The sequence below is a fragment of the Pristis pectinata genome, chromosome 25 (assembly GCF_009764475.1).
Source record: "Pristis pectinata isolate sPriPec2 chromosome 25, sPriPec2.1.pri, whole genome shotgun sequence".
In the NCBI taxonomy this organism is placed as follows: Eukaryota; Metazoa; Chordata; class Chondrichthyes; order Rhinopristiformes; family Pristidae; genus Pristis; species Pristis pectinata.
The window spans coordinates 30,857,856-30,884,161 of NC_067429.1; the positions used below are offsets into that span (position 1 = coordinate 30,857,856).

General features: G+C 40.5%; 1 protein-coding gene across 3 annotated transcripts in view; it reads left to right on the forward strand.

The window, feature by feature from the left end:
* map3k3 (mitogen-activated protein kinase kinase kinase 3) overlaps positions 1-26,306 on the forward strand; it is a 171,167-nt gene that overhangs the window by 71,296 nt on the left and 73,565 nt on the right. For all 3 annotated transcript variants that reach the window (XR_007958214.1, XM_052038913.1, XM_052038914.1), the window contains exons 7-9: positions 6,763-6,883; positions 15,418-15,551; positions 24,895-24,968. Coding sequence is in view for 2 of the 3 variants with exons in the window: in XM_052038913.1 (XP_051894873.1) it covers positions 6,763-6,883; positions 15,418-15,551; positions 24,895-24,968 (329 nt within the window). In the remaining variant the exon portion in view is untranslated. The remainder of the gene's footprint in view (positions 1-6,762; positions 6,884-15,417; positions 15,552-24,894; positions 24,969-26,306) is intronic.

A 26,306-nucleotide genomic window follows, 5' to 3' on the forward strand; every position in this document is an offset into this window, starting at 1 on the left:
ACCTAGTAGATGGCATAGATTGCCACCATAGTGCGCTAATGGAGGGAGTGACTGGTACCTCATTTATCATAGATATTCGATCAGCTAGGCCTCTTTGCCTACCTGATGTTGGGTCGCATGTGCTGTTGGAGCTATGCTTATTTGGGCATGTGGAAGGTGGTCTTCCACGTACCTGACTTGGAACATAGGAACAGCATAGGAACAGGCCCTTCAACCCACATTGTCTGTGCTGACTGTAATGCCAATCAAAACTAATCCCATCTGCCTGCGCACGGTCTATATCCTTCCATTCCCTTCCTGTTCATGTGCCCGTCTAAATTCCAGAGGGATCTCGGTGTGCAAGTCTATAGTGCCCTGAAAGTGGCAACACAAGCGGATAAGGTGGTAAAGAAGATGTATGGCATGCTCATCGGTCAGGGCTTTGAGTATAAAAGTTGGGAAGTCATGCTGCAGCTGTATAAAGCTTTGGTTAGGACACATTTGGAATATTGTGTGCCATTCTGGTTGCCACACTATAGGAAGAATGTGGAGGCTTTGGAGAGGATACAGAAGAGGTTCACTCAGATGTTAGCTGGATTGGAGTGTATTAACTTTTAAGGGGAAATTGGACAAACTTGGCTTGCTTTCTCTGGCACGTCAGAGGCTGAGAAGTGACTTAACAGAAGTTTATAAAATTATGAGAGGCACAGATGGGGTAGATTGTCATTGTCTTTTTCCCCCAGAGTGGCTGCATCATATACTAGAGGGCATAGATTTAAGGTAAGAGGAGGAACGTGTGAAGGAGATTTGCGAGGCAAGATTTTTTTTTGCACAGTGATAGATGACTGGAGCACGCTACCTGGGAGGTGGTAGAAGTGGATACCATAGCAATGTTTAGGAGGCATTTGCACGGATACAGGAACAGGCAAGGAATAAAGGGATATGGACTATACTCAGGTAGGTGGGAATGGCATCATGGTCGGCACAGACATGACAGGCCTAAGGGTCTGTGCCTATGCTCTACTGTTCTATGTTGGTGAATCCAGTAAATGGTATGCAGTACAGCCACCAGGAGCTGCTGGTGGAGACAATGAATGTTTAGGGTGGTGGCAAGTACAAATCAAGTCGGTCACATTTTTCTGGATGCTGTTGAACTGCGTGTGTGTTATTGGACCAGCAGAGAGTATTTCATCAGACTCTCCAGCTGTGCCTAGTAATTGGTGGAAAGGGTTTGGTGTGACAAAAAGTGAGACATGATGAAAGAGACCCAACCTCTGGCCTGTTGCTGTTGGTCAGAGGTCCCATTGAGTTTCTGCTCATAGTCATCCCAGGTTGATGGTGAGGAATGCAGCAATGGAAATAATTGAGGATAGGTGGTTAAACTTGTTGGATGTGGTCATTGCCTGGCACTTTCATGGCATGAATATCACTTGCCACCTATCAGTCCATGCCCAAGTAGCTTTGAGGTCATCTTTCTGCAGGTGTGAGGTACATCATTTGCTGAGGAGTTGAAAATGAAGCTGAACATTGTGAAATCATGAGTAAACATTCCCATCTCTGACATTATTGGTGGAAATATGGTCTTTGAAGCCGTTGATTGGGCCTAGGACACTTCTGGAGAACTCCTACATATAATGGGGCTGGGTTGATCTTCAATAACAGTCATTTTTTTGTGCATGGTATTATTCCAGTCATTGGGTGTCTTCTCCTTGATGCCCATATGCCCATTACCCTGGTTGCTTGATGCTACACTGGGTGAAATGCTGCCATGACGATCAAAGTGATCACTCTCACCTTCCCTTAGAATTCAGCTCTTTGGTCTACGTTTGGGTCAAGGCTGAAGTGAAGTCTGGAACGAAGTGGTTCTGTTGAAACCTAAGCTAAGCATTGATGAACAAGTGCACTTGATAGCACTGTCAATGACACCTTTATTTACTTTGCTGATTAATAACATGCTAATTAGGTGCTAGTTAACTGGATTGGATTGCCACTACTTAGTCGGTACATAACCCAGCCAAATTTCCATATTGCTGGTAGGTGCCAGTATTTTAACATACTAAAGCAACTTGGCAAGAAGCATGGTCAGATCTGAATTGCATTTCTTTGGTATAGTCCGACTGTTGTAGAGCAAAAATACGGCAGCTGCTGGAAATAAAAACACAAAATGCTGTGAATATTCAGCACATCAGACAGCATCTTAATGTTACAGATAGATGACTTTCCATCAGAACTGGCCAGTCCTGACACAAGTGACAAAGGTTGTTTATCTAAAATTGTGTAGTGTGCTTAGCCGGAAGATGAGGTGTTGTTCCTTGTACTTTGGGCTTTGTTGGAAAAGTGTTGGCAGTCAAAGGCTGAGAGGTCAGAATTAGAGTGGGATGGAGAATTAAAATGACAGTCCATTGGATTGATTTGAGGGCTTGATTGTAATTAAAGAGTAGAGAATATGCAGGACCTGTCATGGGATACAATTCTGATGTTCATGGCAAACCACCGCCCAGATCACTTTTTGAGTCTATCCTCTGAACATGATGGTGTTTTACAGTGAGATGAAGGCTGTCCTTTGTGTGAAGATGGAACTTTATCTCTGCGAGCATTACATGATAGTCACATGCAGCAGTGTTGTCAAAAACGCATGCATCTTCTGTAGGTTGATTTGGTGAAGATGACGTGTAGCTTTATATCTTCATATTTGGTCCAATTCAGTAAGGAGTTCAGGAGAACTTAAACTGAGCATTGATTAGTAGGTTTCTGGCAAGTGACTGAAAATTGGTTTTCTGGGTTGGATTTATCATTTTTTGTGGGTAGGTCATGCATGTTGGGTTTTCTGCACAGGTAGACAAATGCTAATGTTGTAGCCATATTTGAATGGCTTGGTTAGAGGTACAGATAGTTAGGAGCATAAATCTTTGGCACTACAGCTAGTGTATAGTCTGGGTCCAATAGCATTTAACCATTAAGTTAGTTCATCAGTTTCTTGATATCATATACAGAGAATTGCCTGTAGACTGGTTTCTCTGATGGTGGGAACCTTATGGTGAGATCAACCATCCATCCTAGTTCTAGCTGAAAATGCTTCAGCCTTTTTGGTGATCATAGAATGGGCTACTCCTCACTAGAAATTACAGTAGCTGTGGAGCCGCCTTACCTTGTTGTTCAGTTGCCCGCCATGATTTCTTACTGCATGTGGCAATCTAGAGTTTGACTTGTTCTGTTAGTTGTGGGATCTGTAGCACACAGTTCCCATGATTTAGTCCAAGTCCAATGTTGTAACTTCATTTTTAGGTATGTTGGCGTTGCTCCTTGCGTGCTGTTCTACACTGCTCACTGAATCAGTTCTATCCTGTGCATTCCCATTAACTACCAACAAGTTTTGATTATGGATGAATGCAATTATGTCACATTTGATGCCAACAGTGTTTCAAATATGCCCAGTTTTAGGCTGTGTAATCTCTTTGTATATCCCTTGAAAATCCTCAGATTTGAAGATGACACCTTGTCTCCATGAGTCTTATAAAAGGGGGCATTGATGCATTGGTCAATGACAACAAGATCAAGGAGGCACTTCCCTCATGTTGGTTCTCTCATTTCCTGCTGAAGGCTGATGATAGTGTTGTTCAGTACTCGACCAACTTGGTAGGTAGTGATGTGACTGAGTCAAATTGCTCGGTCATTAACCAGCAATGATTAGACATGCATTTTTTTTTGTTCCTCCAAATCTCCTACGTTACTGGTGCATACATTATGAAACATCGACTTTTACTGGTCAGTGAGTTTAATTAAAGACCACAGGTCCTCCAAAACACAATCAGGTAGCTACTTTTTATGTGAGTTTAGACTTGGATAGCAACAGCCTGCATGAAGTTCCCTTAATGTGGCAGTAAGTCCAAAGACACAAAAATGCAATGAGGCAAACCTCAACACTGAGCTGTGCAGATGTTAGAACAGATGTCTCAAAGCATAGTTTTGGGTAGTTTTAGTGACTTAGGGGGAGGAAATTCCAGGCCATTGGGTTTAGGAAGATGGAGGTGCCAGTGTTAATAAGATTAAGATCAGATATGCATAGAAGGCCGGAATATTTGGAGTGCATGGGAACGTCAGTTCCTGCAGAATGCCCCCCAGGCTGCACACAATCCTAATTTGGATATATCTCCTTTTTTTTCCTCATTTGGGTTAATGACCAGAAGAAATTAAACAAGTAGGAAAGGATTCAGCATGCAGTGGGTTTGAACATAAGGATGTGAACTTTTGAATGGAACCATTGCTGATCCAGGAGCTAATGTCAATCAGCAAGCACAGAGCCAGAATGTCAATGGTTTATTCAAATGGTAGTATATCCTCCTGTCCCACCTTTACCATCTGCTTCTGTCTTCAACGGCCACCCCTCATTATTATCCTCCATGTGTTTCTGTATAATTATATACATGCTCCCAGACAAATGCACAAGTGTATTTGCAAGCATGAGCCTTGACTGGCATATTCCCCCCAGTCCCTAATATCTGAAGCTTCTTTGTGACATCTCATCAATAACTTGGTTGTATTTTAAAAGCACTCACCAGTTTCAGTGATCCCAGTTAATTCAGGTTTTAGCTAAACTTGCAAACAAGTTACTTCAAATATTTCATCATTCAACTTGTTGCCACCCCACCTGTTATTTTGGAGCAATGCTGGAACTGAGCATGGGAGATGACCAGAATTGTCCTGTTTTGGTGATAATCTGCTCAGGTGTCTGCTATACCACCATGATTCCTGAGTGCAAGATTGCATTCACTGGTTTGTCCATAGTCTCAATGGCTGCCTGTAAAACTTCACATAATGAGGTTTTTCCCCAAATGCAAGGTGCATATTGAAGATGATGAGCGCTTGGCTACATGTGCCTGCCTTTTAGATTGATGTGAAATGAGTAATTGAGCAACCTTCAGAGTGAACAACCTGTTTGACAAACAGTTGCCAACCAGTGCTAATGTAATGCTCACCTGGCACTTCATGCCTGTCCTATTTCTTTGAAGGGGCAACATAATTAGCTTGCTCGAGCAGCATTTTCCAAAGCATAACAAATCACTGTGTTAATAGAACTTCTCCTTCATCACCACTTTTTTTTGGCAATTACCTTACAAGCTTTTCCATCAAAAGCTTCTCTGCCCTAACAAAACTCTTCCAGATGGCAGCCTCTGCCTAACGCAAGTCCTCCACCAAAGTTCATTTGCATTAAGAATACGTTTCCATCTACTCAATGATTTGTCATCAAGTGGCTGCCTGTTGCTGAGAAAATATAAATATAATATCACTAAAACTCAGCAAGGATTTTAGGAATAACTTTCCACAGAGAATGGTTGAAAAGTGGGACTTATCTCACAAGATTTAAGTGGAAGATATCTAAAGGAGAAGGGTTATATTAATTTGATTAAATAATGTCGTTTTGGGTTTGTGTAGAGTGTAAACACCCTACAGACCACCTGGGCTGAGTGACCTGTGTAAAATGAGGTTTGTGTGAAAGGTAACAATGCATTCTGTGTGATATTTTCCCTCTCCTTGCCCTATCCCTCCCTGCTATGGGTAAGCTCTAATTTCCATTGAGGGTCCTGGTAGAAAGTGGGCAAAATTCATGCCAAGTGACATGAATGGCTATGAGCATAATGGCTATTAGTGCTTAAAAAACCCTCAGGAATTAAACCCTTCTTTACTAAAAGCAGTATTGCTGAGTGTTACACATGGTCATATCACTGACTTTTTACAGCAGATGTTTACATTTCCACTCAAGTCCATCAGAACACAGTTAATGTTTACCTTTCTAACAAAATGAGATTTGTTTTTGTGAGCAGTGGTCGAGGGTTTATTACTTGATCCTGTTGTTCTCTTTCAGAATTCTCAGGTTGGTCAATGCCAGATGTGAGAAGGGTTTTTGTTTCAGATTGCTGGCTGTTTTTTCCTTGTGCTGTGAGTAATGTAGAAACACATGGCAGGTTTTCACAGAAATCACTGTTCTTCTGTGAGCTGCCATTTCCTGTTCAGCACAGAAATTTATTGGGACACTGCGATGTGCTTTTTATTTTAAGCTTCTCTGCGTAAATTCTGTTGGCCGTCTGTGTAAGCCCCTGCATAACATCACCAATGTCTGCTGACTAAACATTTTTTCATTGATATATTAAGTTTTTTTTTGGTGGAATAAAAACAAGTTAAGGAAATAATGTGTAGTAGGAATGAATACACAGTAGTGTTTCCTTGCTGTTGATTCTCGTTTTCTCTTGTGTTAGGAGGTTTAATATCAGATTTGTTTTTGTCAGTAAAATACAACATTGATGTCATGCAAATAACTAAATCAGGACTAATGAGTGAATCTTGAGAAATGCATTTAAAACATTAAAGGTTACAAACCCCATCAAAGACATGATATTTGAGACTAAACATAGCTTTCAAGTGGCATGATGATTTGAAGCCTCTTAAATCATTCAAATTTCCTCCCCAGAAGGGCAATAGTAAACCATTACTGCAATTTTATTCTAATTTATTAAATGACATTGCAGAATAATTGAATTTAAATTCCACAACCACAATTGTGGAATTTGAACTCGAGTTTCCAGATTGTTAGCCTGGCAGCTTCACCATGCAGCACCACCATACTGCACTGCAGTGAACTGAGAGGCAGTAATGTCTTTTCCTTGTGACATGCATTACCCACTCATGCTATACCCTCCTGCAGCCATCAGTCTGGGATTTGCAGGTAATCTAGCACTGTTATAAGCTTCAGTTGTGCATACCTGATTCCTTTTTTCCAAATTTTAGACATCACATGCGCCTTCAGCTGTTACAAAACAGGTCCGTATTAAGGCCTCTCAATCTGTTGGGGACATTCTCAGCACCATCTACCAGCCACCGGAGTCGCGCGGCAGACATCTCTCTGTCGGTGAGTACTTGCTCTTCACTAATTTGAAAGAATATTAAAATGGGTCTTGCAGAAAAGGTAGTAAAAACACTTTATAACTGTTTGTTGGAATGCTCCGTCTTGCATTGGATCTATTTATTTAATAATTTTCAGATCTGTTTCTTTTGCAAAGTTAAGTAGAGTTGCTGTGGGACATTATCAATATAGACAGTCTTGGGGTCCTGATTCCACCTTGCTTGGGTAAGCTGTTGGGTTTTGAAATGAGTTCTTAAATATTCCAAAAGTGCTAAGATTGAAATGTGTTGGAAGTTCCAATTTGTGGCATATACCCCAATAGGGCCAGATTATTGTGGTTCTTTCAGAAGTTTGGTAGCCACAGTTCTGGTTTTGAACCAGGCAGTCTAGTCCCCTGCATGAACACCTGGGAATTCTCAGAACTAAACTTCAGACTTTGTGTATGCTTTGAATAGAGTTTCTGAAAACACAATCAAAGGATTTGTATGGCGGCTGATTATTTTTTTAATGCCATGTGTTGCCTCTGTCTGATTTTGAAGGCAACCTTGTTCAGAGACAACCCTTGTGCCACTATGGTTTCCTCTAGGGTGGAAAATGGGTCCTACTCTGGACTGTCTTGGTCCTGGTTGACTGTCCAGTTGCAAAATACAAAAGGTGTTTTGACATTTAATTCCAGAACGCACACTGAATAGGGTTTTAGCTATATTGAGACCACTGTGTGAAATGGTCATTTTCTCCATGTGGACGTTTATATTGCCTGTACTTTAACTTGTCTTCAAATAAAATGGTCTTAAATGCAGAAATATACAGTGGTTTAAAAATAAGTCTTAAATGGAAGCAAAACAAAAGAAGGGTGTACATAGAATGTTTGCAGAATTTTAGAGATTAAAAATGAACAGTGAGGCAGATTTTTTGCTGTCGTTCAGAAATGTTAGCCCAGTTTTTCTGCTCAAATCTCTGGAATGGACTTGAACCCATGACCTTCTGATTCTGGCAAGAAAACTTCTACTGAAACAGGCTGTACACTTTAACCACTCCATGTTAGGGTTAGCCTGATCCCAGTTCCTCTCACTGTTCTGGCATACTTTTATCCCACTTTTTTACCACCAATCAGACTGTGCTGCTCATGTTGCAAATTAACCAACTAGTTTCTTTGTAACCCAGGGGTACCAGGATGGTTGTTGCACCTGTTGTCACACCTACCGCTGCTCAGGCCCTGGGTCCTGGATTATTTGGCCCGGTAGTATTCCAGCATTCCTACTTTTTTGAAATTCATAATTGACATATGGATATTGTTAGCTCCTGCACATCACTAATTATCCTTAAGAAAGTGAGTGCTGCTTTGAACTGTCGTAGTCCTTATGGCATTTCTGCTATTGCCATCTTAATGACAGAGTTTCAGTTCCAATGAAAAGTCGAGGATTACTAATTTGAGAACTTTTTGGAAGCAAACTAAAATGAAAGTTAATGTGCATTTGTATCTTCAATACACAAGTCTAGTGTCTCACAAGTTTACTCCTGGTCCCCACATAGTTCACCTGAACACCATCTTAAAAGGTCAGTGAGCAAACCTTGCCCTCCCTGCCTATTGATCCATTTCAAGTGTTAGATAGGAGTATCCTCCCATCTTCTATCAAGCACCAAATTCTGATGCAACCAAAATGGATCCAGATTATTGCACAGGTATCAGTCCAAGTAACTTGCAGAGTGAGCAGATAGTGTTAAGGCGTCAGAGTGAAAGAAGGCAGTTAAAGGAGTGGAGTTAGTACTTGTTATTTACATATGAACTAGGAGCAGGAGGTTGCCACTCTGCCCCTCTCGCCTGCTGTGTTATTCAACAAGACGATGGCTGATCTGATTTTTTTTAACAGCAACTTTATTCCTGGCTCTTTCACCCTGTTGCTTTATAGAGAATCTATCAACCTCTACCTTAAAAATATTCAAAGGCTCTGCTTCCACTGCCCCCTGGAGAAGAGAGTTCCAAAGACTTATGACCTTCCAAGAGTAAAAACATAATTGCCTGTTTTAAATGGATGGCCCCTTACTTTTGAACAGTGACCTCCTAGTTCTAGATAGAACAGTACAGCACAGGAACAGACCCTTCGGCCCATGATGTTGTGCAGATTTCCTCAGGAGAGGAAGTATCCTCTCCCATCCACCCAGTCAGAACCCTCAGTAGCTTGTATGTTTCGATCAAGTCTGCTTTCACCCTAAACTAAAGTAGGTACAAGTGTAGTCTGTCCAACCATTCCTCATAAGACAATGCAACCATTCTAGGTATCAGTCCAGTAAATGTTTTCTGAGCTGCTTCCAGTGTATTAATATACTTCCTTAAATAAGCAGACCAGTACTGTACAAATCTCCAGAGGTAGTCTCAGGAATGCCCTACATAATTGAAGCATAATTTCCCAAACTTTGTGTTAAATTCCCCTTGCAATAACATTCTGTTACCTTACCTAACTGTACCTGCATCCTTGCCTTTTATGAGTCATGTACTTGAACACCCCAATTCCCCCACATCTCAGCCTGTAATCTTGCATCATTTTTATAATATGCTTCTTTTGTACTTTTTCTGCCAAAAGCGACAATTTCACATTTTCAAACATTATATTGTTTGACAGATCTTTCCCCACTCATTTAACTTGTATCTATCTCTTCTTAACCTCCTTATTTCCTCCATACCTGATTACATCTTTTGTTTTGAGTGCCCAGCTTTTATGTCTGTGATAATGGCTTCTAATATTTTCCCCATGACAGATGTTAATCTGACTGGCCTGCAGTTTCCTGCTCTGTCTTCCTCCCCTTTTGAATAAAGGAGTTATATTCTGCTATTTTCCAATTTGATGGGATCTTTCCTGAATCTAGGGAATTTTAGTAAATTAATAGTAGTGTATCAATTTTCTGCCAGCCACTTTAAGATCTAAGGATGAAGTTCTTCAGGTCCAGGGAACTTGTCAGCCTATGACTCCAACGATTTACTCAATACCACAGCACTGGTGATTGATTTTTTCCTGAGTTCCTCCATCTCAATTTCTTATTTACAGCTATTTGTGGAATGTTACTTGCATTCTGTCTAATGTGAAATTTCTGATTAATCCATTTCACTACCTTATTTTCCATAATTAGTTCTCCAGAGTCACTTTCTATTACAGTGGTACTCACTTCATTAATCTTTTTTAAATATCTGTAGAAACTTAACTATCTGCTTTTACATATCTAGCTAGCTTTGTCTGATTTTTTTTTTTGCTCCTTATTAATCTTTTAGTCATTGTTTGGTGCTGTGATGTTTTGTCCAATCTTCTGACATGTCATAAGCATTCATGCATTTTTAGCCCTATCTTTACATTGGATACTGTCTTTATATTTTTTAGTTAACCACGAATTGTGAGAATTTTTTTTCTGTTTGGCTTATATCAATGACATAATATCCCCTTAAATTTCCACCTCTCCATCTAGATTGACTAATTTCTTAACTTAATTTGCTAGTTCACTTTAGTTAGCCTCATTATTACCCTTATTTAAGTTTAAAATGCTAGTCTTGAAGCCATGCTTCTCTCCCTCAAATACCGTCTAAAATTCCTTAATATTATGATTTCTGCCACCTAAGGGTGCCTTCACTGTGAGGTCATTAATTAATCCAATCTTATTGCACAATACCAAGTCTAGTATAGTGTAATCTGATCAACTCCAGGCATGCTAAGGAACTATCCCAAAAAACACTCCGTGAATTCCATACCTAAGCTACCTTTGCTCATCTGATATTTTTCCAGTCTATATGTCGATTGGACTCATGCGTGATAATGGTCTTTCTGAGAAACTTCCGTTACTTATTCTCGCATTTTCATGCAGTTACTGTTAGGGGGTTTGTACACCATTCTCATAAGACCTCTTGTGTTTCATATCTCCCCAAAATCTTCAAATCAATTAATTTTTATTATTTATTGAAAGACGTTTTTTTCCCCTCAACACATCAAGAATGCAAGTTCTGAGCTGGATGCTTTCCATCATCAACCAATGACTTTGTAACCTCCAAACTGCTCTGAAAGACCAAGAGCTCTTTCTTTTTGCAAACAGTGTGTTTGCCAAATTGATGCCCAGTTGCATTTCCAGCTGTTGTAGGATCAGTCAGTCAAACTAAAATAAGCTGGCTTTTTTTTAAGTCAGATGGTATGGCTGCTTTTGGCAGAGTGATAGAGAAGGGATAGTGTGATATTTGATGCATGCACATTTATAGGGGGATTCTCACCTCTTGAAGGATCTTGCATGGAACCTTGCCAGATTTAAAAGAGGAGTGTGCAGAGTATATTAAAGCAATAATACTATAGTATCGCCTTTTTGATGCTGTTCTTATTATCTCCAGACTTTGAAAGTATCTTACTATTAGTGTTTGTGTTGCATTTGGTGGACTTGATCAACAATAAGGATTGAGAATTCCCAGAAAGTGGTTTATACGGAGTCAAGTTGTGGATGTCACACATGCTTTGTAGTGTGCTTAGAACTGATCTGTAAATGCCTGTGATGCAGCAATAACATATTACTCAGCTGTGTGTTTATCTGTCACACAGTGTGAGTTTAGCTGCATTTGTATTTGTGGGAGAGATAGCAATCAGGCAGGATGAAAATGGTCCAGAGCTCAATGCTCTTGTTTTTCCATCCACTTCCTTTGATATACATGGCTTTGCGCGACTTCCCCTTCCTGTTAGCGAGATGTTGTTTCCACAATAGCATTTGGAGGCTGGCCAATCAGATAAGGACTGCTTTTAGTATTGTGTGAAGAAGTGCTTGGGATGTGTTGGAAAAAGTGAAAGTTGAGGGGGAGCTAGTAATGCATTTGAACCCAAATGTTAAATTATCATGTTGGCTTGTTTCATTTGGAAGAGAATGAGAACATTGAAGTAAATCTTTTGTTTATCTGGGCTGTGTTGATGCCTCTCATCTCAAGGAGTACTGTTTCATTCGTGTAAATAGATCTCAAGCTAGGAAAAAAATTATGGATCTGTTTCATTTTTTAAAAATTGCCATTTTTCCAAATCACAGAAAAGAAAGCTATGATTTCAAATTCCACATCAGGCTTTTGATGTATATAGTCTACAATAAGGAAAAAGACATCTCTGTAAACCTCGTCTGTCAAATATTCCAAGGCCCTTCACATCACCATTACTGCATTTAAAAGTAATTTATATTCTGCAGGTAAATATGTTCACCAAGATCTGCCAGCAGCAGTGCAGCCAAATTTTGGGTAATGGTGTTAACTGTGGACATTGTGGCATGGCCTGAACTGTCATAACAGCCAAAATGTCAATGTGTCATCTAAAGGTGTAAGATTCCTCAAAATCCATTCACATCTCAGCTTAGATTCTATGCTTGTGTCCTGGATTTGGACGTGAATCTGCATCCTGCTGTCTTGGGTGAGTAGTGCTTATTAGCCAGTCTAGAACCCGAGTACATGGGAAGTGCAGCTGTGTGAGATAATCTGTTCTATTACACTATTCAAGGAAGAGCAGGAAAGTTCTTCAAATTCGTTAACAGTCCCTTCCCAGCTTCTAAGACAAATAACATGCATTTCATTCCATTCAGGGTATTCCAATCCACTTTACAACCTAGGGAGCAATTTTGAAGTGTAGTCACTGTTGTAATATAAAAAATGCAGCAGTTAATCCGTGCACACTAAATGCCCACAGATAGCCATGTGAAAAGGACCAGTTAATTTGTTTTAGTAATGCTAAAATAGATAAACTGATAGCTGTTAATGCTTGGTACTAATGCATTGTGATTAAGTTACTAGGCAAGCAGCCAGCATTCTAAACTGTTGAACCAAAGACACGTGTTTAGATCTTGCTGTGGGAGCTGGGGAATTTAAATTTAAGTGATTCAATAAATCTGGATATTTTTTTAAAGAAAAGGGTAGTAACAATAATCACAAAACTACCAGAATGTTGTAAAAATCAATCTGGTTCTGTGAAAGGCAGAAAACCTGCAGTTGCTACTCATTCTGGCCTTTGTGACTCCAGGCTCAACAATGTGGTTGGTTCTTAACTGTCTCCTCAGTTCAGGGATGGATAATAAATGCCAGCAATGCCCACATCCCACGAACAAATAAATAAAAGAAAGTGCCCCATATTGTCCAGGTCACTGGGTATGTGAAAATCAGTTCACAGCAGTTCATACTCTTCCGTTCCCACTAACCACCCCCCTTTCGTATGGCACTTTCCCTTCCAACCGCAGGTGGTGCAACACTTGTCCTTTCACCTCTTCCCTTCTCACCATCCGGGGACCTAAACAGTCTTTCCAAGCAAAGCAGAAGTTCACTTGCATTTCTTCCAATGTACTGCATTCGGTGTTCACATGTGGTCTCCTCAACAGTGGAGAAACCAAATGCAGATAGAGTGTCCACTTTGCAGAGCACCTGCATTCAGTCCACAGGGGTGAGTGACCCTGAGCTTCCCTTTGCCTGCCACTTTAATTCTGCATTCTGACCTATCATTCTATGGCCTCCTGCAACGTCACAGTGAGACCCAACAAAAATTTGAGCAATAGCACCTCATCTGTCTGGGCACGTTGCAGCCTTCTGGACTGAATATTGCATTTGTACAAGTTGGGAGCTTGATTTCTCAGTCTGTATCAGTCATCCATTTGTGCTATTGGCTGAGCTTGTTTTTCTTCCCTCTCTGGGAATTGAGGACATGCCAACCTGACCAGCTGGGCTTGTTCTCCTGCTTTCCATTTTGCAACTCCCATATTCTAGGTTCTTTTGTCAATGTTCTCACTCTCTATCTGGTCCTGTTCACTCTTTGACCAGATAACCTTGTTCACAACTTATTTCCAAGGTCACGTCCCACTCCCCCCACCCTCCCTGCAGCTTTACACCGCCCTTTTGTATCCTTTTTAGTTCTGATGAAGGGTCTCCAACCTGAAATGTTAACTGTTTCTCTTCCCACAGATACAACCCGAACTGCTGAGTATTTCTAGCATTTTCTGTTTTGGGATACTGGGTTTAATTAGTGCCGTCAGAGAGCAGATCCTCTCTCGGTATTTTACTAGCATGTCAGTCTAATTTTTTGCACTCCTGCCTCTAGCAGAACTTGAAGCATGAACTTTCTGACACGGGCAAGCCTATAATCAACAATTCGTTCACTAACATTGTAGGATCTTGGGCTACCCAAACTTCTGCTGTTTTTTTGTCAATGTGCAACTGCAAAAGCAAAGAACTTAGATTTAAGGATTGATGATTATGCAGTGTAGAAATTCAAGTAATTGTTGTTATCTGACATTTTAGCTCTCTGTACAGTCATCTGAAGGAGTAGTGTTTCATTAGACAAAGATAATTAAGAAAGCTTTAGTTTGCGTGTGCTTCTGGGGAGGCAGTGGTTCACTTTTTACCTTTACCTTGGTGGTCACTCTACCCCAGTAAGTATGTCTGATGACATGGTGGTAAAGTCAAAGATACACCATGTAGTTCAGTAATCACTCTGTCCTTTGTTAACAAATATCATCAAGAGTGTCAGTTTTCAGATCTTGCCATCCTTGACGTAAGGGGAGGGGTGGGTGGGAGAAATGGGCAGTGCATAAGATATCTTAGTCACATGTACATCGAAACACACAGTGAAGTGCATTTTTTGTGTAGTGTGTTCTGGGGGCAGCCCGCAAGTGTCGCCATGCTTCTGGTGCCAACATAGCATGCCCACAACTTCCTAACCTGTACGTCTTTGGAATGTGGGAGGAAACCAGAGCACCCGAAGGAAACCCATGCAGACATGGGGAGAATGTTCAAACTTCTTACAGACAGTGGCTGGAATTGAACCCGGGTCACTGGTGCTGTAGTAGCTTTACGCTAACCACTATACTGCCTTGCATCAGCAGGAAGTGGACAGCGAAATGTGATTGCTAGTAAGAATTGGTCTGACCTATATTATCTAAGATAGTGGAATACTACACTGATGTTGACTATTTAGTAAAAAGGCCACTGGAGAAGTTAATGGGAGTATATTGGCTTTCAATTGAAACTGCAGGAGGATCATAATGAGTAAAGGTGGGTGATGGGAAAAATTATAAAGCAAAATCATACAATTGGCAGTTAAAATTTGCTTATGTAGATGTCAGTTACTCTCTCACAATCAGTAGACTGCATTAAACTCTTTCTTTAAGAGTTTATCCCTTGTGAGATTGACATCCCCTTCATGATTCTGGACACTTGAGTCAGCGGAAACAGCATCCCTGCATATTCCAAGTCAAGCCCCATGGTGAATTTTCCTTCCATTCCCCCTGTTATTTCCTTGCAGAGTGCAGGAAGAGCAGACCAGTATATAGTGTTCCAGGTGTGGTCTCTCCAGAGTCCTATGCGACTTCAATAGATATCTTTACTCTTGTACTCAAATCCTCTTGCAATACAGGCCAGCATATCTTTTGCCATTCTAATTGCCTATTGTACCTGTGCATTAACACCGAGATCCCTCTGAATAATAATCTTTCAATCTTTGACCAATTAATAAATACTCTGGATTTTGACTTTTTTTACTCTGTAAAATAATTCTATATTGCAGGTTCTCAGAACACTGGTCGAAGCTCCCCGCCCCCAGGATATGTTCCAGAGCGACAACAGCGGATAGCTCGCCAAGGGTCCTACACCAGCATTCATAGTGAGGGGGAGTTCATCCCTGAGAACATGGAACAGTGTGTGAGTAAAGATTTTGGTCAATAATGTGCACTGAAATACAAGGAACAAAAGATGGGATTTCCAGCAAATATTTTACCTTTTGAGGTTACTGGACAGTAAATCACTGATTCCTAATCTTTTTAAATATAAGATCCACTTGTTCACATGTAAAGTATGAGTACCTCTTCAACCTCAAAAACAACTCAATGATGTCTTGAGCCCCACCTTCTTATAGAGTTGAGGCTGCTTTGGAGATTCCCGGTGACTGCTAGCAGCCCCACAGATGGAGGTGCTAGCGTGTCAAGTATGCTTTTATGTGTACTTTTATAGTTAGCTTTCTAACTAAATTATCTCAATTATTAAAGTCCTTGTAATCTTTGCTGCAACATTCCCCCAAGTAAAGAGGTCGTGCACCCCAGGTTGGAATTAACTACTGGTATATGCTGGATTGCTAGCTCTTTGTCAACCAGACAAGCTCTAGCTCAGTTGGTTGACATGATGCTTTGGATGTATCCATGGATATGTGTATTGGTATTTCCATCAGATTATGCCCAAGGACATCTGCAAAACTTCTGACTCTGCGTTTTCAGGCCACCACATCAACCCCAGCTAATGCATCTTCTATGGCATTTATATCTTGTCATTTTATTCAGTAAAGAAAAAAAATCTCTGTAGAAAAATCGTAGCAGCAAAACAAAACTTGACCTCAAAGATTTAGAGCCCTAGCATGGCTCTAGGGCTCTACATCTGTATAAACAAATCTCTACCAAGGAGCTTAGGCAACAAAGATTGAAACTGAGCCTAATAACAGTTCTGATGAAAATTCATCATCGTAAAGGTTAACTCTGTTTCTCCCTCCACAGAATCCACTGAGTATTTCTACCATTTTCTGTTTTGTTCCATATTTCCAGCATCTGCAACATTTTGTTTTCATGTTAATAAATGATGTTTTTCATGTACATTCTTGGCTTGTATATGATATGTTCAATTATGAGTTCAATCCTGTGCAACTTTAAAGGCCTCCCTTGAATCCATGGTACCTGCTTAGCACTGCTCCATGTAGCACTGATTTGTTATACCGCTCATGCTCCTGGAGCTTGAATGCTCACAAGTATCTACCCTTTTGTACTTCCAAAAAAAACCATACACTCAGGGTGCACCCTCATGTGCCATGAACAAGGGTGTGAATCCTTGCACTCTCCACTGCTTCACATTGTTGTCCCTAAGCCTGAGTGCCTGGACCTTGGTATGAATCCCTGCCAACAGGGCACTCTCAACCATGAATTGCCCCATACCTCGTTATGGAGAGGCTGCCTGTGACATGATGTTGGGTGGGCCAGGGCAAGCAGTGCAGTTGCTCAACATGCAGGACCCCACACTTCACCCTCATTGTTACAGTGAGTGTGGCCATAGCAGGCAGTAGCATCTCCATGTGTTGGCCCAGATCCTACAGTCTCTCTCATCACCACCTGTTGGATGTGATGGAAGCTGCTCACTCTCCTGCCTTTGGTTGCACAGTTCTCCCCAGCCCAGATATATCTCTATGGTAACAAGGTCCAGATTGGTTGCTGGCCTATGAACAATTAAACAGAGAGAGGTAGAGACAGCAGCTTCCATCATGTGATGAGAGTGACAGTAGAATCCAGGGGTATCTGTTAATACATGGAGTGGTCGCAGCTAACCCCTGCAATGGACACACACGTTGTGCTACCAGGGTGGCTAGTGTGGCTAGCCACGTCACACCCAATACTTGCCCTCACAGGTTGCCTCTCCACGTTGAGCCACGGAGTGATTTATGCTGGATTTGCCAGAACTTGCTAATCAATTTACCCCACTCCACTGCTTCACATAGCATGTCCCATTTTCAAACTGTGCTGGATTTGTATATGAGTGACCATTAATTTTGCTGCAGAAAATTAAGAATTAATAGCTTTTATCAAAATAATTATTGTGATACCAAAGAGTCTGTCCAGCTTTGCAAAGGGAACAATGTGAGTCGTATTCCTTCAGATAATGAATTGTAATGAGAATTTCAAATTGTCGATTTTCTTTTTAAGTTTCTCTTTCAACCTTCCCTTCCCTCTGCCCTCCTTAGTGCTGCACTGAAGTATCAGACTAGACTTTTTTTTATGCTTGCTTCTCTGGGCTGGGATGAATTGTGACTCAAAGTCAAAAGTGCTATCAACAGAGCATGGCTGATCGTCCCTGAAAAGGCACAGTATCACGTTCTATGTTCTGTAGGTCAACGATTTTTTTACCTCATTTGCCACTGAGACTGCAGCTAGCTTTATTGACTACAATCTCCCTCATTATGTTTTCCTGTTGATTGCTCCAATATTTATTCTCCTTAAGTCACATTATCGCTGTTCACTTGTTAGCAGTGAACCTACTTAGACTAAGAAATAGCAAATTATCAAAGATGTGTGGATCACACTTGATTGCATGCACCCTCTTTCCCAAGCCTTTGTCATTAGTGCACTTATTGCCTCTTATCTCTGTAGCCATTTCTAAATCTACAGCAAAATCCATTAAGGTTGGTTGTTGGGGTACTACAGAATTGCCCATGCAAAACTGATGTCTGTTTCAAATGATGCATCTAGTTACTAACCTCCAATGATACCTATATCTTCAATACATGAACCTCCTACATAGTTTTGCCAGCTCTAGTTAAAAGGGTTCTGGAGGTTGATCTTGTAATGTTCTGCCAGTTTTACATCTGATTGCATGACTTCTCTAGGCATTACTACATTTACCTTAAAAGTTGAATCCACAATGATATATTATTACATTATCTTAGTGGTTTTGTTCCAGTAATATTATCCAGCAAGTTCTGTTTGACCACACCTGGAATATATATACAGATTTTGTCTTCCTACCAAAGGAAAGATATTCTGATAGAGGAGATTCAATGCAGGTTAACCAGATTGACTCCTGTGATGGGGGTATTGTCCTGTCCTGTGAGGAGAGATTAAGCAGTCTAAGCTCTCTAGAATTTTGAAATGAGGTGATCCAATTCAAACATAAATTCTTTCAGCACTTGGCAAGGTAAATGCAGGGACGATGTTTCCTTTGACTTGTTTGTCTTGAACCAGAGGTCATTGTCTCAAAATACAAGGTTGACCACTCAGGAATAAGCAGAGAAAAAATTGCCATTAGCTAGGAGGCCTATGGAAACTCAATTGTTGGGTATGTCAGATAATGAGGATAGTGCAGAAGAGTGCCACTGAGGTAAAAGTTCAATCATGATATATTAGAATAGCAGAGTAGCAACAAGGGCCTGACTGGCCTTCTCGTGCATCCAGTCATAAAGTCATACAGCACAGAAACAGGATCTTCAGCTCACCATGTCTGTGCTGACCATCAAGTACCCATCTATACAAATCCCATTTAACAGTGCTGGTCTGTATGCTTTTGGTGATTTGTGTGCTCATCCAGACACTTTAGATGTTGTGAAAGCCTGCCTCCACCATCTTCTCGGGCAGTGCATTCCAGATTCCAACCACCCTCTGAGTGAAAAACAAAATGCCTCGGATCACGTGACCCTCTTACTCCTCACCTTAAAGCTATGCCCTCTGTTTTTAGATGTCTCTGATATGGGGAAACATTTCTCATTACTCACCTTATCTATGCCCCTCATTTTTAAAAATGTTTCTATCAGGTTTCACCCCCCCCCCCCCCCCACCCTCAGTTTCCTCCACCTTGAGGAAAACAAACCCAGCCTATCTAGTCTCTCTTCATAAATGAAACGTTCCATCCCAAGCAACATCCTGGTAAATCACCTCTGCATTCACATCCTTTCTATGGTGTGGCACACAGTGTTCTATAAAGCCGTTGCATTCTACGTCCCAGCTAATGAAGACTGGACTCCCATATTTCTTCTTCACCATATCTACCTATGCTGCCAACTTTAGGGATCTATATACTTGTACAACAAGATCCCTCTGTTCCTTAGTACTCCCTTGGATCCTACCATTCATGGTATAAGTCCTATCCATATGAGACATTCCAAAGTGCATCACTTTGTACTTATTGGACTAACTTCCATCTGACGTTGTTCCACCCAACCTACCATACGATTAATATTATTCTGTAACCTAAGGCAACCCTCCTCATCATTAACACCACCATCAATTTTCAGGTCATTTGTAGACTTGCTGATCATAGCTCCAGTATTCATATCCAAATCATTAATGTACAGGACAAATCATTAATTTATGTTTAATGTATAATGTACATATCTTGTGTTATACCACTTTAACAGGCCTGGTCTCTCTCTCTCTAGCTCCTTGTATTCTGATTTGAATTCCTGTGTAAAGGTTACAACTTTGAACTGGGTCTTCAGTCAGAACTGTATATGAATTTCATACATCAAAACCTGTTTTTGTAGACCAACCTCAATATAAGTTTACATGTAGGATAACAGGAGGACACATTATCCTAAACTCAGCTCAGCACATCACCAGCCACTCATTGGGCTTGCATGCAATACAGGAAGATTTTTATAGAAGTTATAACTTGGATCCTTTCCCTAATTCCTTGGTATGTACCTCTTCCTACATTCCTGTCTTCACCATCATTCACCTCATTTTGCACTTAGATGCACAGGCAGGAAAGTCAAAGCACTAATCAACCAGATAGCTGAAGGCACCATTCAGGGAAGGAGTTGCCAATTTTAAGAGGCTCTAACCTAAAGCATGAGAGTTGAAAATCTGAATCCTATGTGACCTGTCAAAAACCTAGAAAAGTAACGTCCACAGTTTTTGTTCACAAGATCTGACACCTCAAAGACTTTTACCAGGTGTATTGAGGATGTGTGCCCCTTCCTAATGACTTCTGCTCCTTGTGCTATGGATCACACAGCCAGGATTACTCAAACCAGTCTCGTCAAAAAGTCCTTATTACCTTTGCTTTAATTTCAGTCCTTTGATACAATTTATGATTCTACCTATCACTTTCAAAAACTCTGCCAAAAGGAAACCAAATTCATCAACATGTTTCCTGGAATGAGATCCCGATGTGCCAGTCTCATGCAACTTAAACTTAGTATATCTTCTAAAAGAATAATAATAGTCAACTATTTTCTAGGTCTTTTTTCCCCCAATTACCATCCTATCAGTCACAGTAATTGCATTCTGGTAACTTGTGTGATGCAACTTAATGTTAGTATTTAGATTTAGATGCCATGTTGTTAGTGCTTCATGCATGCACATGGCCAATTGCAGAGTTTGTGTGTCCATGGTGTCCTAGTTGCAGCTGTTCTATTCAGTAATTCCTCGATTTACAACTGTTTGGTTTACACATTGTTTACAGCAAAGCTATTTTCACTATAACATACATGGTGACACTCTCAGTCCATTGAATACTTGGTCTTAAAATGCACGGTACCCAACCTTTTCAATTTAAAAAAAATCATTAAAACATTTCCAGAAAAGGCTCTCTTATGTAAAGTGAGGAATGGGTACACGGAGATTATCTGCACTATTTGCCCCTTAAAAGGCAGGAAGGAAGTATCCTCCAAGACCCATGAAGTTAAAGTGCAGTTTCTGCTGTTTCCCAAGTAGGAGCTAGGAGCGTGAAGAACTTTCCATTGTGGGTGAATCATCCCAGGTTAGGCCTCAGATATCTGCCTTAATCTTCAAAACTTCTCAGCATACAGTTGGTATCAGCTGCAGGACAGTCTTAAAAATGGAAACAAAATTGTACAGTTGGGAAGAGCAGCGTTTTAATAAAAGTGTAGCAGATCCCTGAATGCCAATAATGTTCTCATTTGATTTCAGAGAATTCCATAATTGCTTGTTCCTCTTGTAGCTGAGTAATTTCTCAGTGGATGCTTGTTGCTCATGATGAGACAGATCAGTGTATAAAGGCTGTGGAAGCCAATGTGTGCACCAGAACAAACATTTATGAGGCTGTCTCCATGGTTACTGAATCAATGACAACTGCAAGCCACTCATATTACCATATTCAGCTCTTCCCATTTATACTTGTGGAGTAGCAGCTAGTTCAGTTGCTGTGAATAGCATGCAGTTCACATTGACTCAGAGCTTGTAGACTTGTTCCCATTCTTGAATCTGCCTTCTGTCTCCTAACCACCATAAACTGGCCGCCTGTAATCTAAATCCCCCACTGTATCCATAAATTTACTGGAAAGGCTGCAGTCTATCTGTCTGATGTGAAGGCACCTACAGTTCCACAGTTCTGATGTATTGCCGAAGCACTTGCTTATCCAAATTACCTTCCACAGCTTTCACTTCCTGTAACATTCCTCGGCAGAGAACGCAGACAGGCAATCCATCTGCTCCCAGGTCTCTGCTTGTGCTGCGGGTGGTGGTGTTGTGCCAGAGCTGACCTCAGTGACTCACCAGCTGCTCTTTACCTCACTGAAAGCACGTATACTTTTTCATTCTTTCTGCATAACTTATTTGCTCTGTCTGTGCCTGAAGGAAAGGCTCCTGAAGGAATTGCCCTTTTTAGAAACCAGAACTTGCATTAGCACAGGCCTTTTCATTACTTTGAGCTGCCTTGAACCACATCAGAGTTACTGAATTATTTTAACTATTTTTGAAATCCAGTTAGGAAATGCAGCAGACAATTTATGCGCAGTAAAGTTCCACCAACAGCAATGAAATTGAGACTAGATAATCTTTCAGTGACGTTTGTGAAACATTAAATATAGGCAGAAGCAGCCAGAACCTTAGTTTAACACATATTATGAAAAATGGATCATCAGGCAGTACATTGACTGGGGTGGAGCCAGGAGACTGTCATGAAGGTGGTAAGGGCATTGGTGAGAGCCCTTCTGCTTTGTGATGTTGATTCCAAAGAGTGTTATAACATTATAACAAAGTTAGAGGCAGTGATCAGAGGCGAAATTGTCACATGAAAAATAAATTTAACAGAAGATAGCCATTCTTAAGGGCTGACACTTCATGAAAAGCAAATGACAGGTCTCATCTTCAGAATACATTAAAACATTTAACACCAAAAACCTTTTACAGTTTAGTCACTGTTATCTTTTAGTTGGCTAATCTCCACACAACAAAATCCCAGTAACAGCTAGTTTTGTTTTGTTGGCATCGATTAAGGGGAGATTGCCGTGCAGCATGCCAGGAACACTCTGCTCTTTCAGTAGTCTCTTGTAGTGCACATACAATAATGCCCATCATTAGTGGTGTCTTCAGCAGACCTGGAGCTCTTGAAGAATCCTTTGGAATTGTCTTTCCCTCTTGCACCTAAAACACTTCATTCCTTTGAGCACCGTTTTAACCTTGTAATGACAGTTGCTGAATGTATACGTCAATTTTTGTAAAGGACAGCAATTTAATGTTTTTAGAGCTGTAAGAAAAGATATGGTAGCAAGGTTGTTTTTAGGTGGAATTAGCTGTAGACCATAATGGAGCACAATCAAGACAATGGAAATATCTGCTTTTAAATTTTGTACAAATATAACCAGCCATATGCACAGCTATGTTCCACGTGGTAGATCCACGGTATGTGCAGAGATTTACTCATGATTAGAGGAAATATTCATTGTTCCCAGTGTGGTCATGGAAGAGGACAAAGAACAGTCATATTGGATTAAATATCAAATTTCAGTGGTTAAGATCCCATTTAAAAGTGTGAAATCCAAAGATGGCCAATAAATGGAGACCTTCAAAGAGGAGGTATTTTGAATACACATTAAATGTATTCCCATAGATGGGGTAAAGGAAGGACATTCACAACTAGAGCTTCCTGGTTAAGTTGAGTGAAGTGAATCAGTAAAAGGAAAACTAAAATGAATATAGAAAGTACAATGAACTGTAAAAGGAAATAAGAGGGTCAGTGAGGGTGTGTGAGACCAGATTCATTGGTGGCATAGAAGGAAATGCAAAGTATTTTCTAAGCATATAAATAATGTAAAGATAATAAAAGAGTGGAGTTGAGCAAAAGCCAAAAAAACGATTCTTGTAGAAGCAGACATGAGGCTGAGGTAGTAGGTGGGTATTTTGCATCAGTCTTCCATTTAAAATAAAGGAGGAATGGTAACAGTATCTCAATATTCGAGTAGGTATTTATGGTTCTTAATAGTCAAAGTAGAGAAGGAACCCTGGCTGAATCCTAGATTTCTCAGGTGGCTAAAAATGGAGATAATGAAGATAAGGTAATGGCACCAGATGTTTGGAGGCTTGCAAATGTTACTCACCTGGTCAAAAAAGGGAGAGGGATCAACCTGCAAACATAGGCTAGTGATTCTAATATTGGTGTTGGGCAAAGTTAGAGACAGTGATCAGAGGCAAAATTGTCACATGAAAGATAAAGTTAACAAAAGATAGCCATTCTTTATTTAATGTTAGACTGGACACTGAACCAATAAGCTATCTGTAAAAGACAGCATTGAAAATCAACACTCAACAATCTCCTTGGTACTTTTTGATATACTAATGACCAGATTTCAAGGCACAATTTCAGATTTTGCAGATTTTTCAAAACTTGGAAAAAGTGTAGGATCTTAAAAGATGGATTTAATGCAGAAAGCTGTGAAGTGCCACACTTAGTTACAAGGAATGGCACAGGGTTTTGACCCAGAACATCAACAATTCCTTTCCTCTCACAGATGCTGCTCGACCCGCTAAGTTCCTCCAACAGATTTGTTTGTTGCTCAAAAATATTGGTGTTCCATTATTGTTTAGTATTGACCAAAGCCATAATTAAACTTGCAATTATTTATGTCAACCCAATTTATATACTTGGAATGTTGGAGATGTTAATAACATTCTGTAACATCAACAGTATGAATAAAGAGCACACAAGTAATAAAACTTGTCAACACAAGTTCCTTTTGCAGATTTTAATTAATAATCTGGATAAAGTTCTGTTTTTTTTTTGTAGTTTTGACATCTGATTGCCTGTTAATGCGACATTTCAATTTTCTGAGTAACAACCAAATATCTGAAGGATTAGATGCATTCCTTAATGATTTAACATCTCTTGAATATATGATGAGCTCATAAAAGGTTGACAAATATAAAAGTATTGTTGCTAAAAAACTGTTTCTTGTCTAACAAGTCCTTGTGCTACTCAATGTCAGTTTTATCCCCTCCCCTTACCTCTAAAGTCCACCCCCCACCCCCAAGGTTCCCAAATTTTGATTGGAGAAGAGGAGGATGGTTGTTGTCTCTGGTGTGTATTTCCCAAAGGCCTCTTTTCTCCTACCTCGACTCAACTCCACTCCACTTGATGCATGTCCCCAAGGTGTATTGGTGGCCTCCCCTTCACCACAGCCTATATCACTGTTTTCAAAAGCACAAATTATTAACATTATTAAAAGCATTGCTTGCCCCATAGCAATCTTAGGTTCATATCAGTGTGTACTTTGTTACAGATATACGAGCCCCAGAGCAGTACTGAAAACTCCATATCAAACAGTTGTCAGTCTTTGGATAGACGAGCGGATAGGTAAGTGTAAGTGACAAGCTGCCTCTCTATTCAGTTCTGTCAGCCTATGAATAATTTTTCTTGCTGATATGGTGACATTGCAAGAGTTCATTGCAAGAATACACAGCATTGGCTGGGGCATAATTAGTAATGTGAAACCATAATCCAGCAAGCTTCACTACCTTTGGTCACCAAGGGAATTTGCATCACCTGAAAACTTAAAACACATGTTCCGGAGAACTTTTCTGTGAGCAGCTCAAAGGTCACAATGCACCTAACTGTTGCTAAAATCAAAACCTTTCAATTTGGCAGCTTAAAAGTTGAAGTTGTCTCTTCTAACTATTGCCGTCTGCCAGACAGGGCAGTCCTGATTGTGAGAGTTTGTCTATGACAACCATCCATTGTCTGAACCAATGACTCAGTGATGGTCAGTGACACCATGACAAAGGCCATTCCGTCATTTGCATTGCTCAGAGCTCTTGGTCACTGCTTGAAAGCCAGCAGCTGCATGCACTCTTATCCTAATAAGAGATAACTTGTCCCAGTATGGATTGTCAGTGGCTAAAGCAGATTGGTGGGCCATGATTTGATACCTGCCAATCCTCTTTCAAACCCAGGGAGTGTTACTATTTCTGAGCCAATGTTTTGCACATATATAGCCTTGCTTGGGTGATGTGGGTTGCAAAGGAACACCAAAAAAATAAGAAAAGCAGCTTTTTAGTCTTGTGTCCATATGTTGCTTCAGATGTTTCTTGCTTATACAGAAATGATAGTCATTTCCCCAGATCTCAGTGGCATTTGCTATTGGAGATGGGGAGATTAAAGTGCAATATCTTTTAAGCGAGGTGAAACCTACGGTGTAGATTACATTGTGGAAACCACAGAGGGGTCTCCTTGCTGTACGCCACAGGGAAAGTCATTGCCAAGGTCCTCCTCAACCACTCAGCCATCTTCCAATGGCTGAACTATGGATTGGAGTGTGGATTCAATTCACCTGAGGCACTGGACGTGATTTTCATCACGCAACAACTTCAAGTGTCATTTACTTTTCTTGCACTTGTGCTCACTCAGAGGCTAAGCTCCAAGTCTTCTGACTTGTTCACTGAGTATAAAATGACTTTGCACCCAACATCCACAAAACAAAGGTCCTCTACCCATCTGCCTTGCGGTACAACACTGCTCTCTGATAAGAAGGTTTATGGCAAGTTCCTGGAAAACATGGACCACTTCACTTTATTGGGTGACACCTCTCAGCTAAGGCAGACATTGATGAAAGTCACCATCGCCTTCAATGTACCAGTGCAGCCTTTGGTCATTTGAGGAAAAGGGTGTCTAAAGATCAAGACTTAAATACTGGTT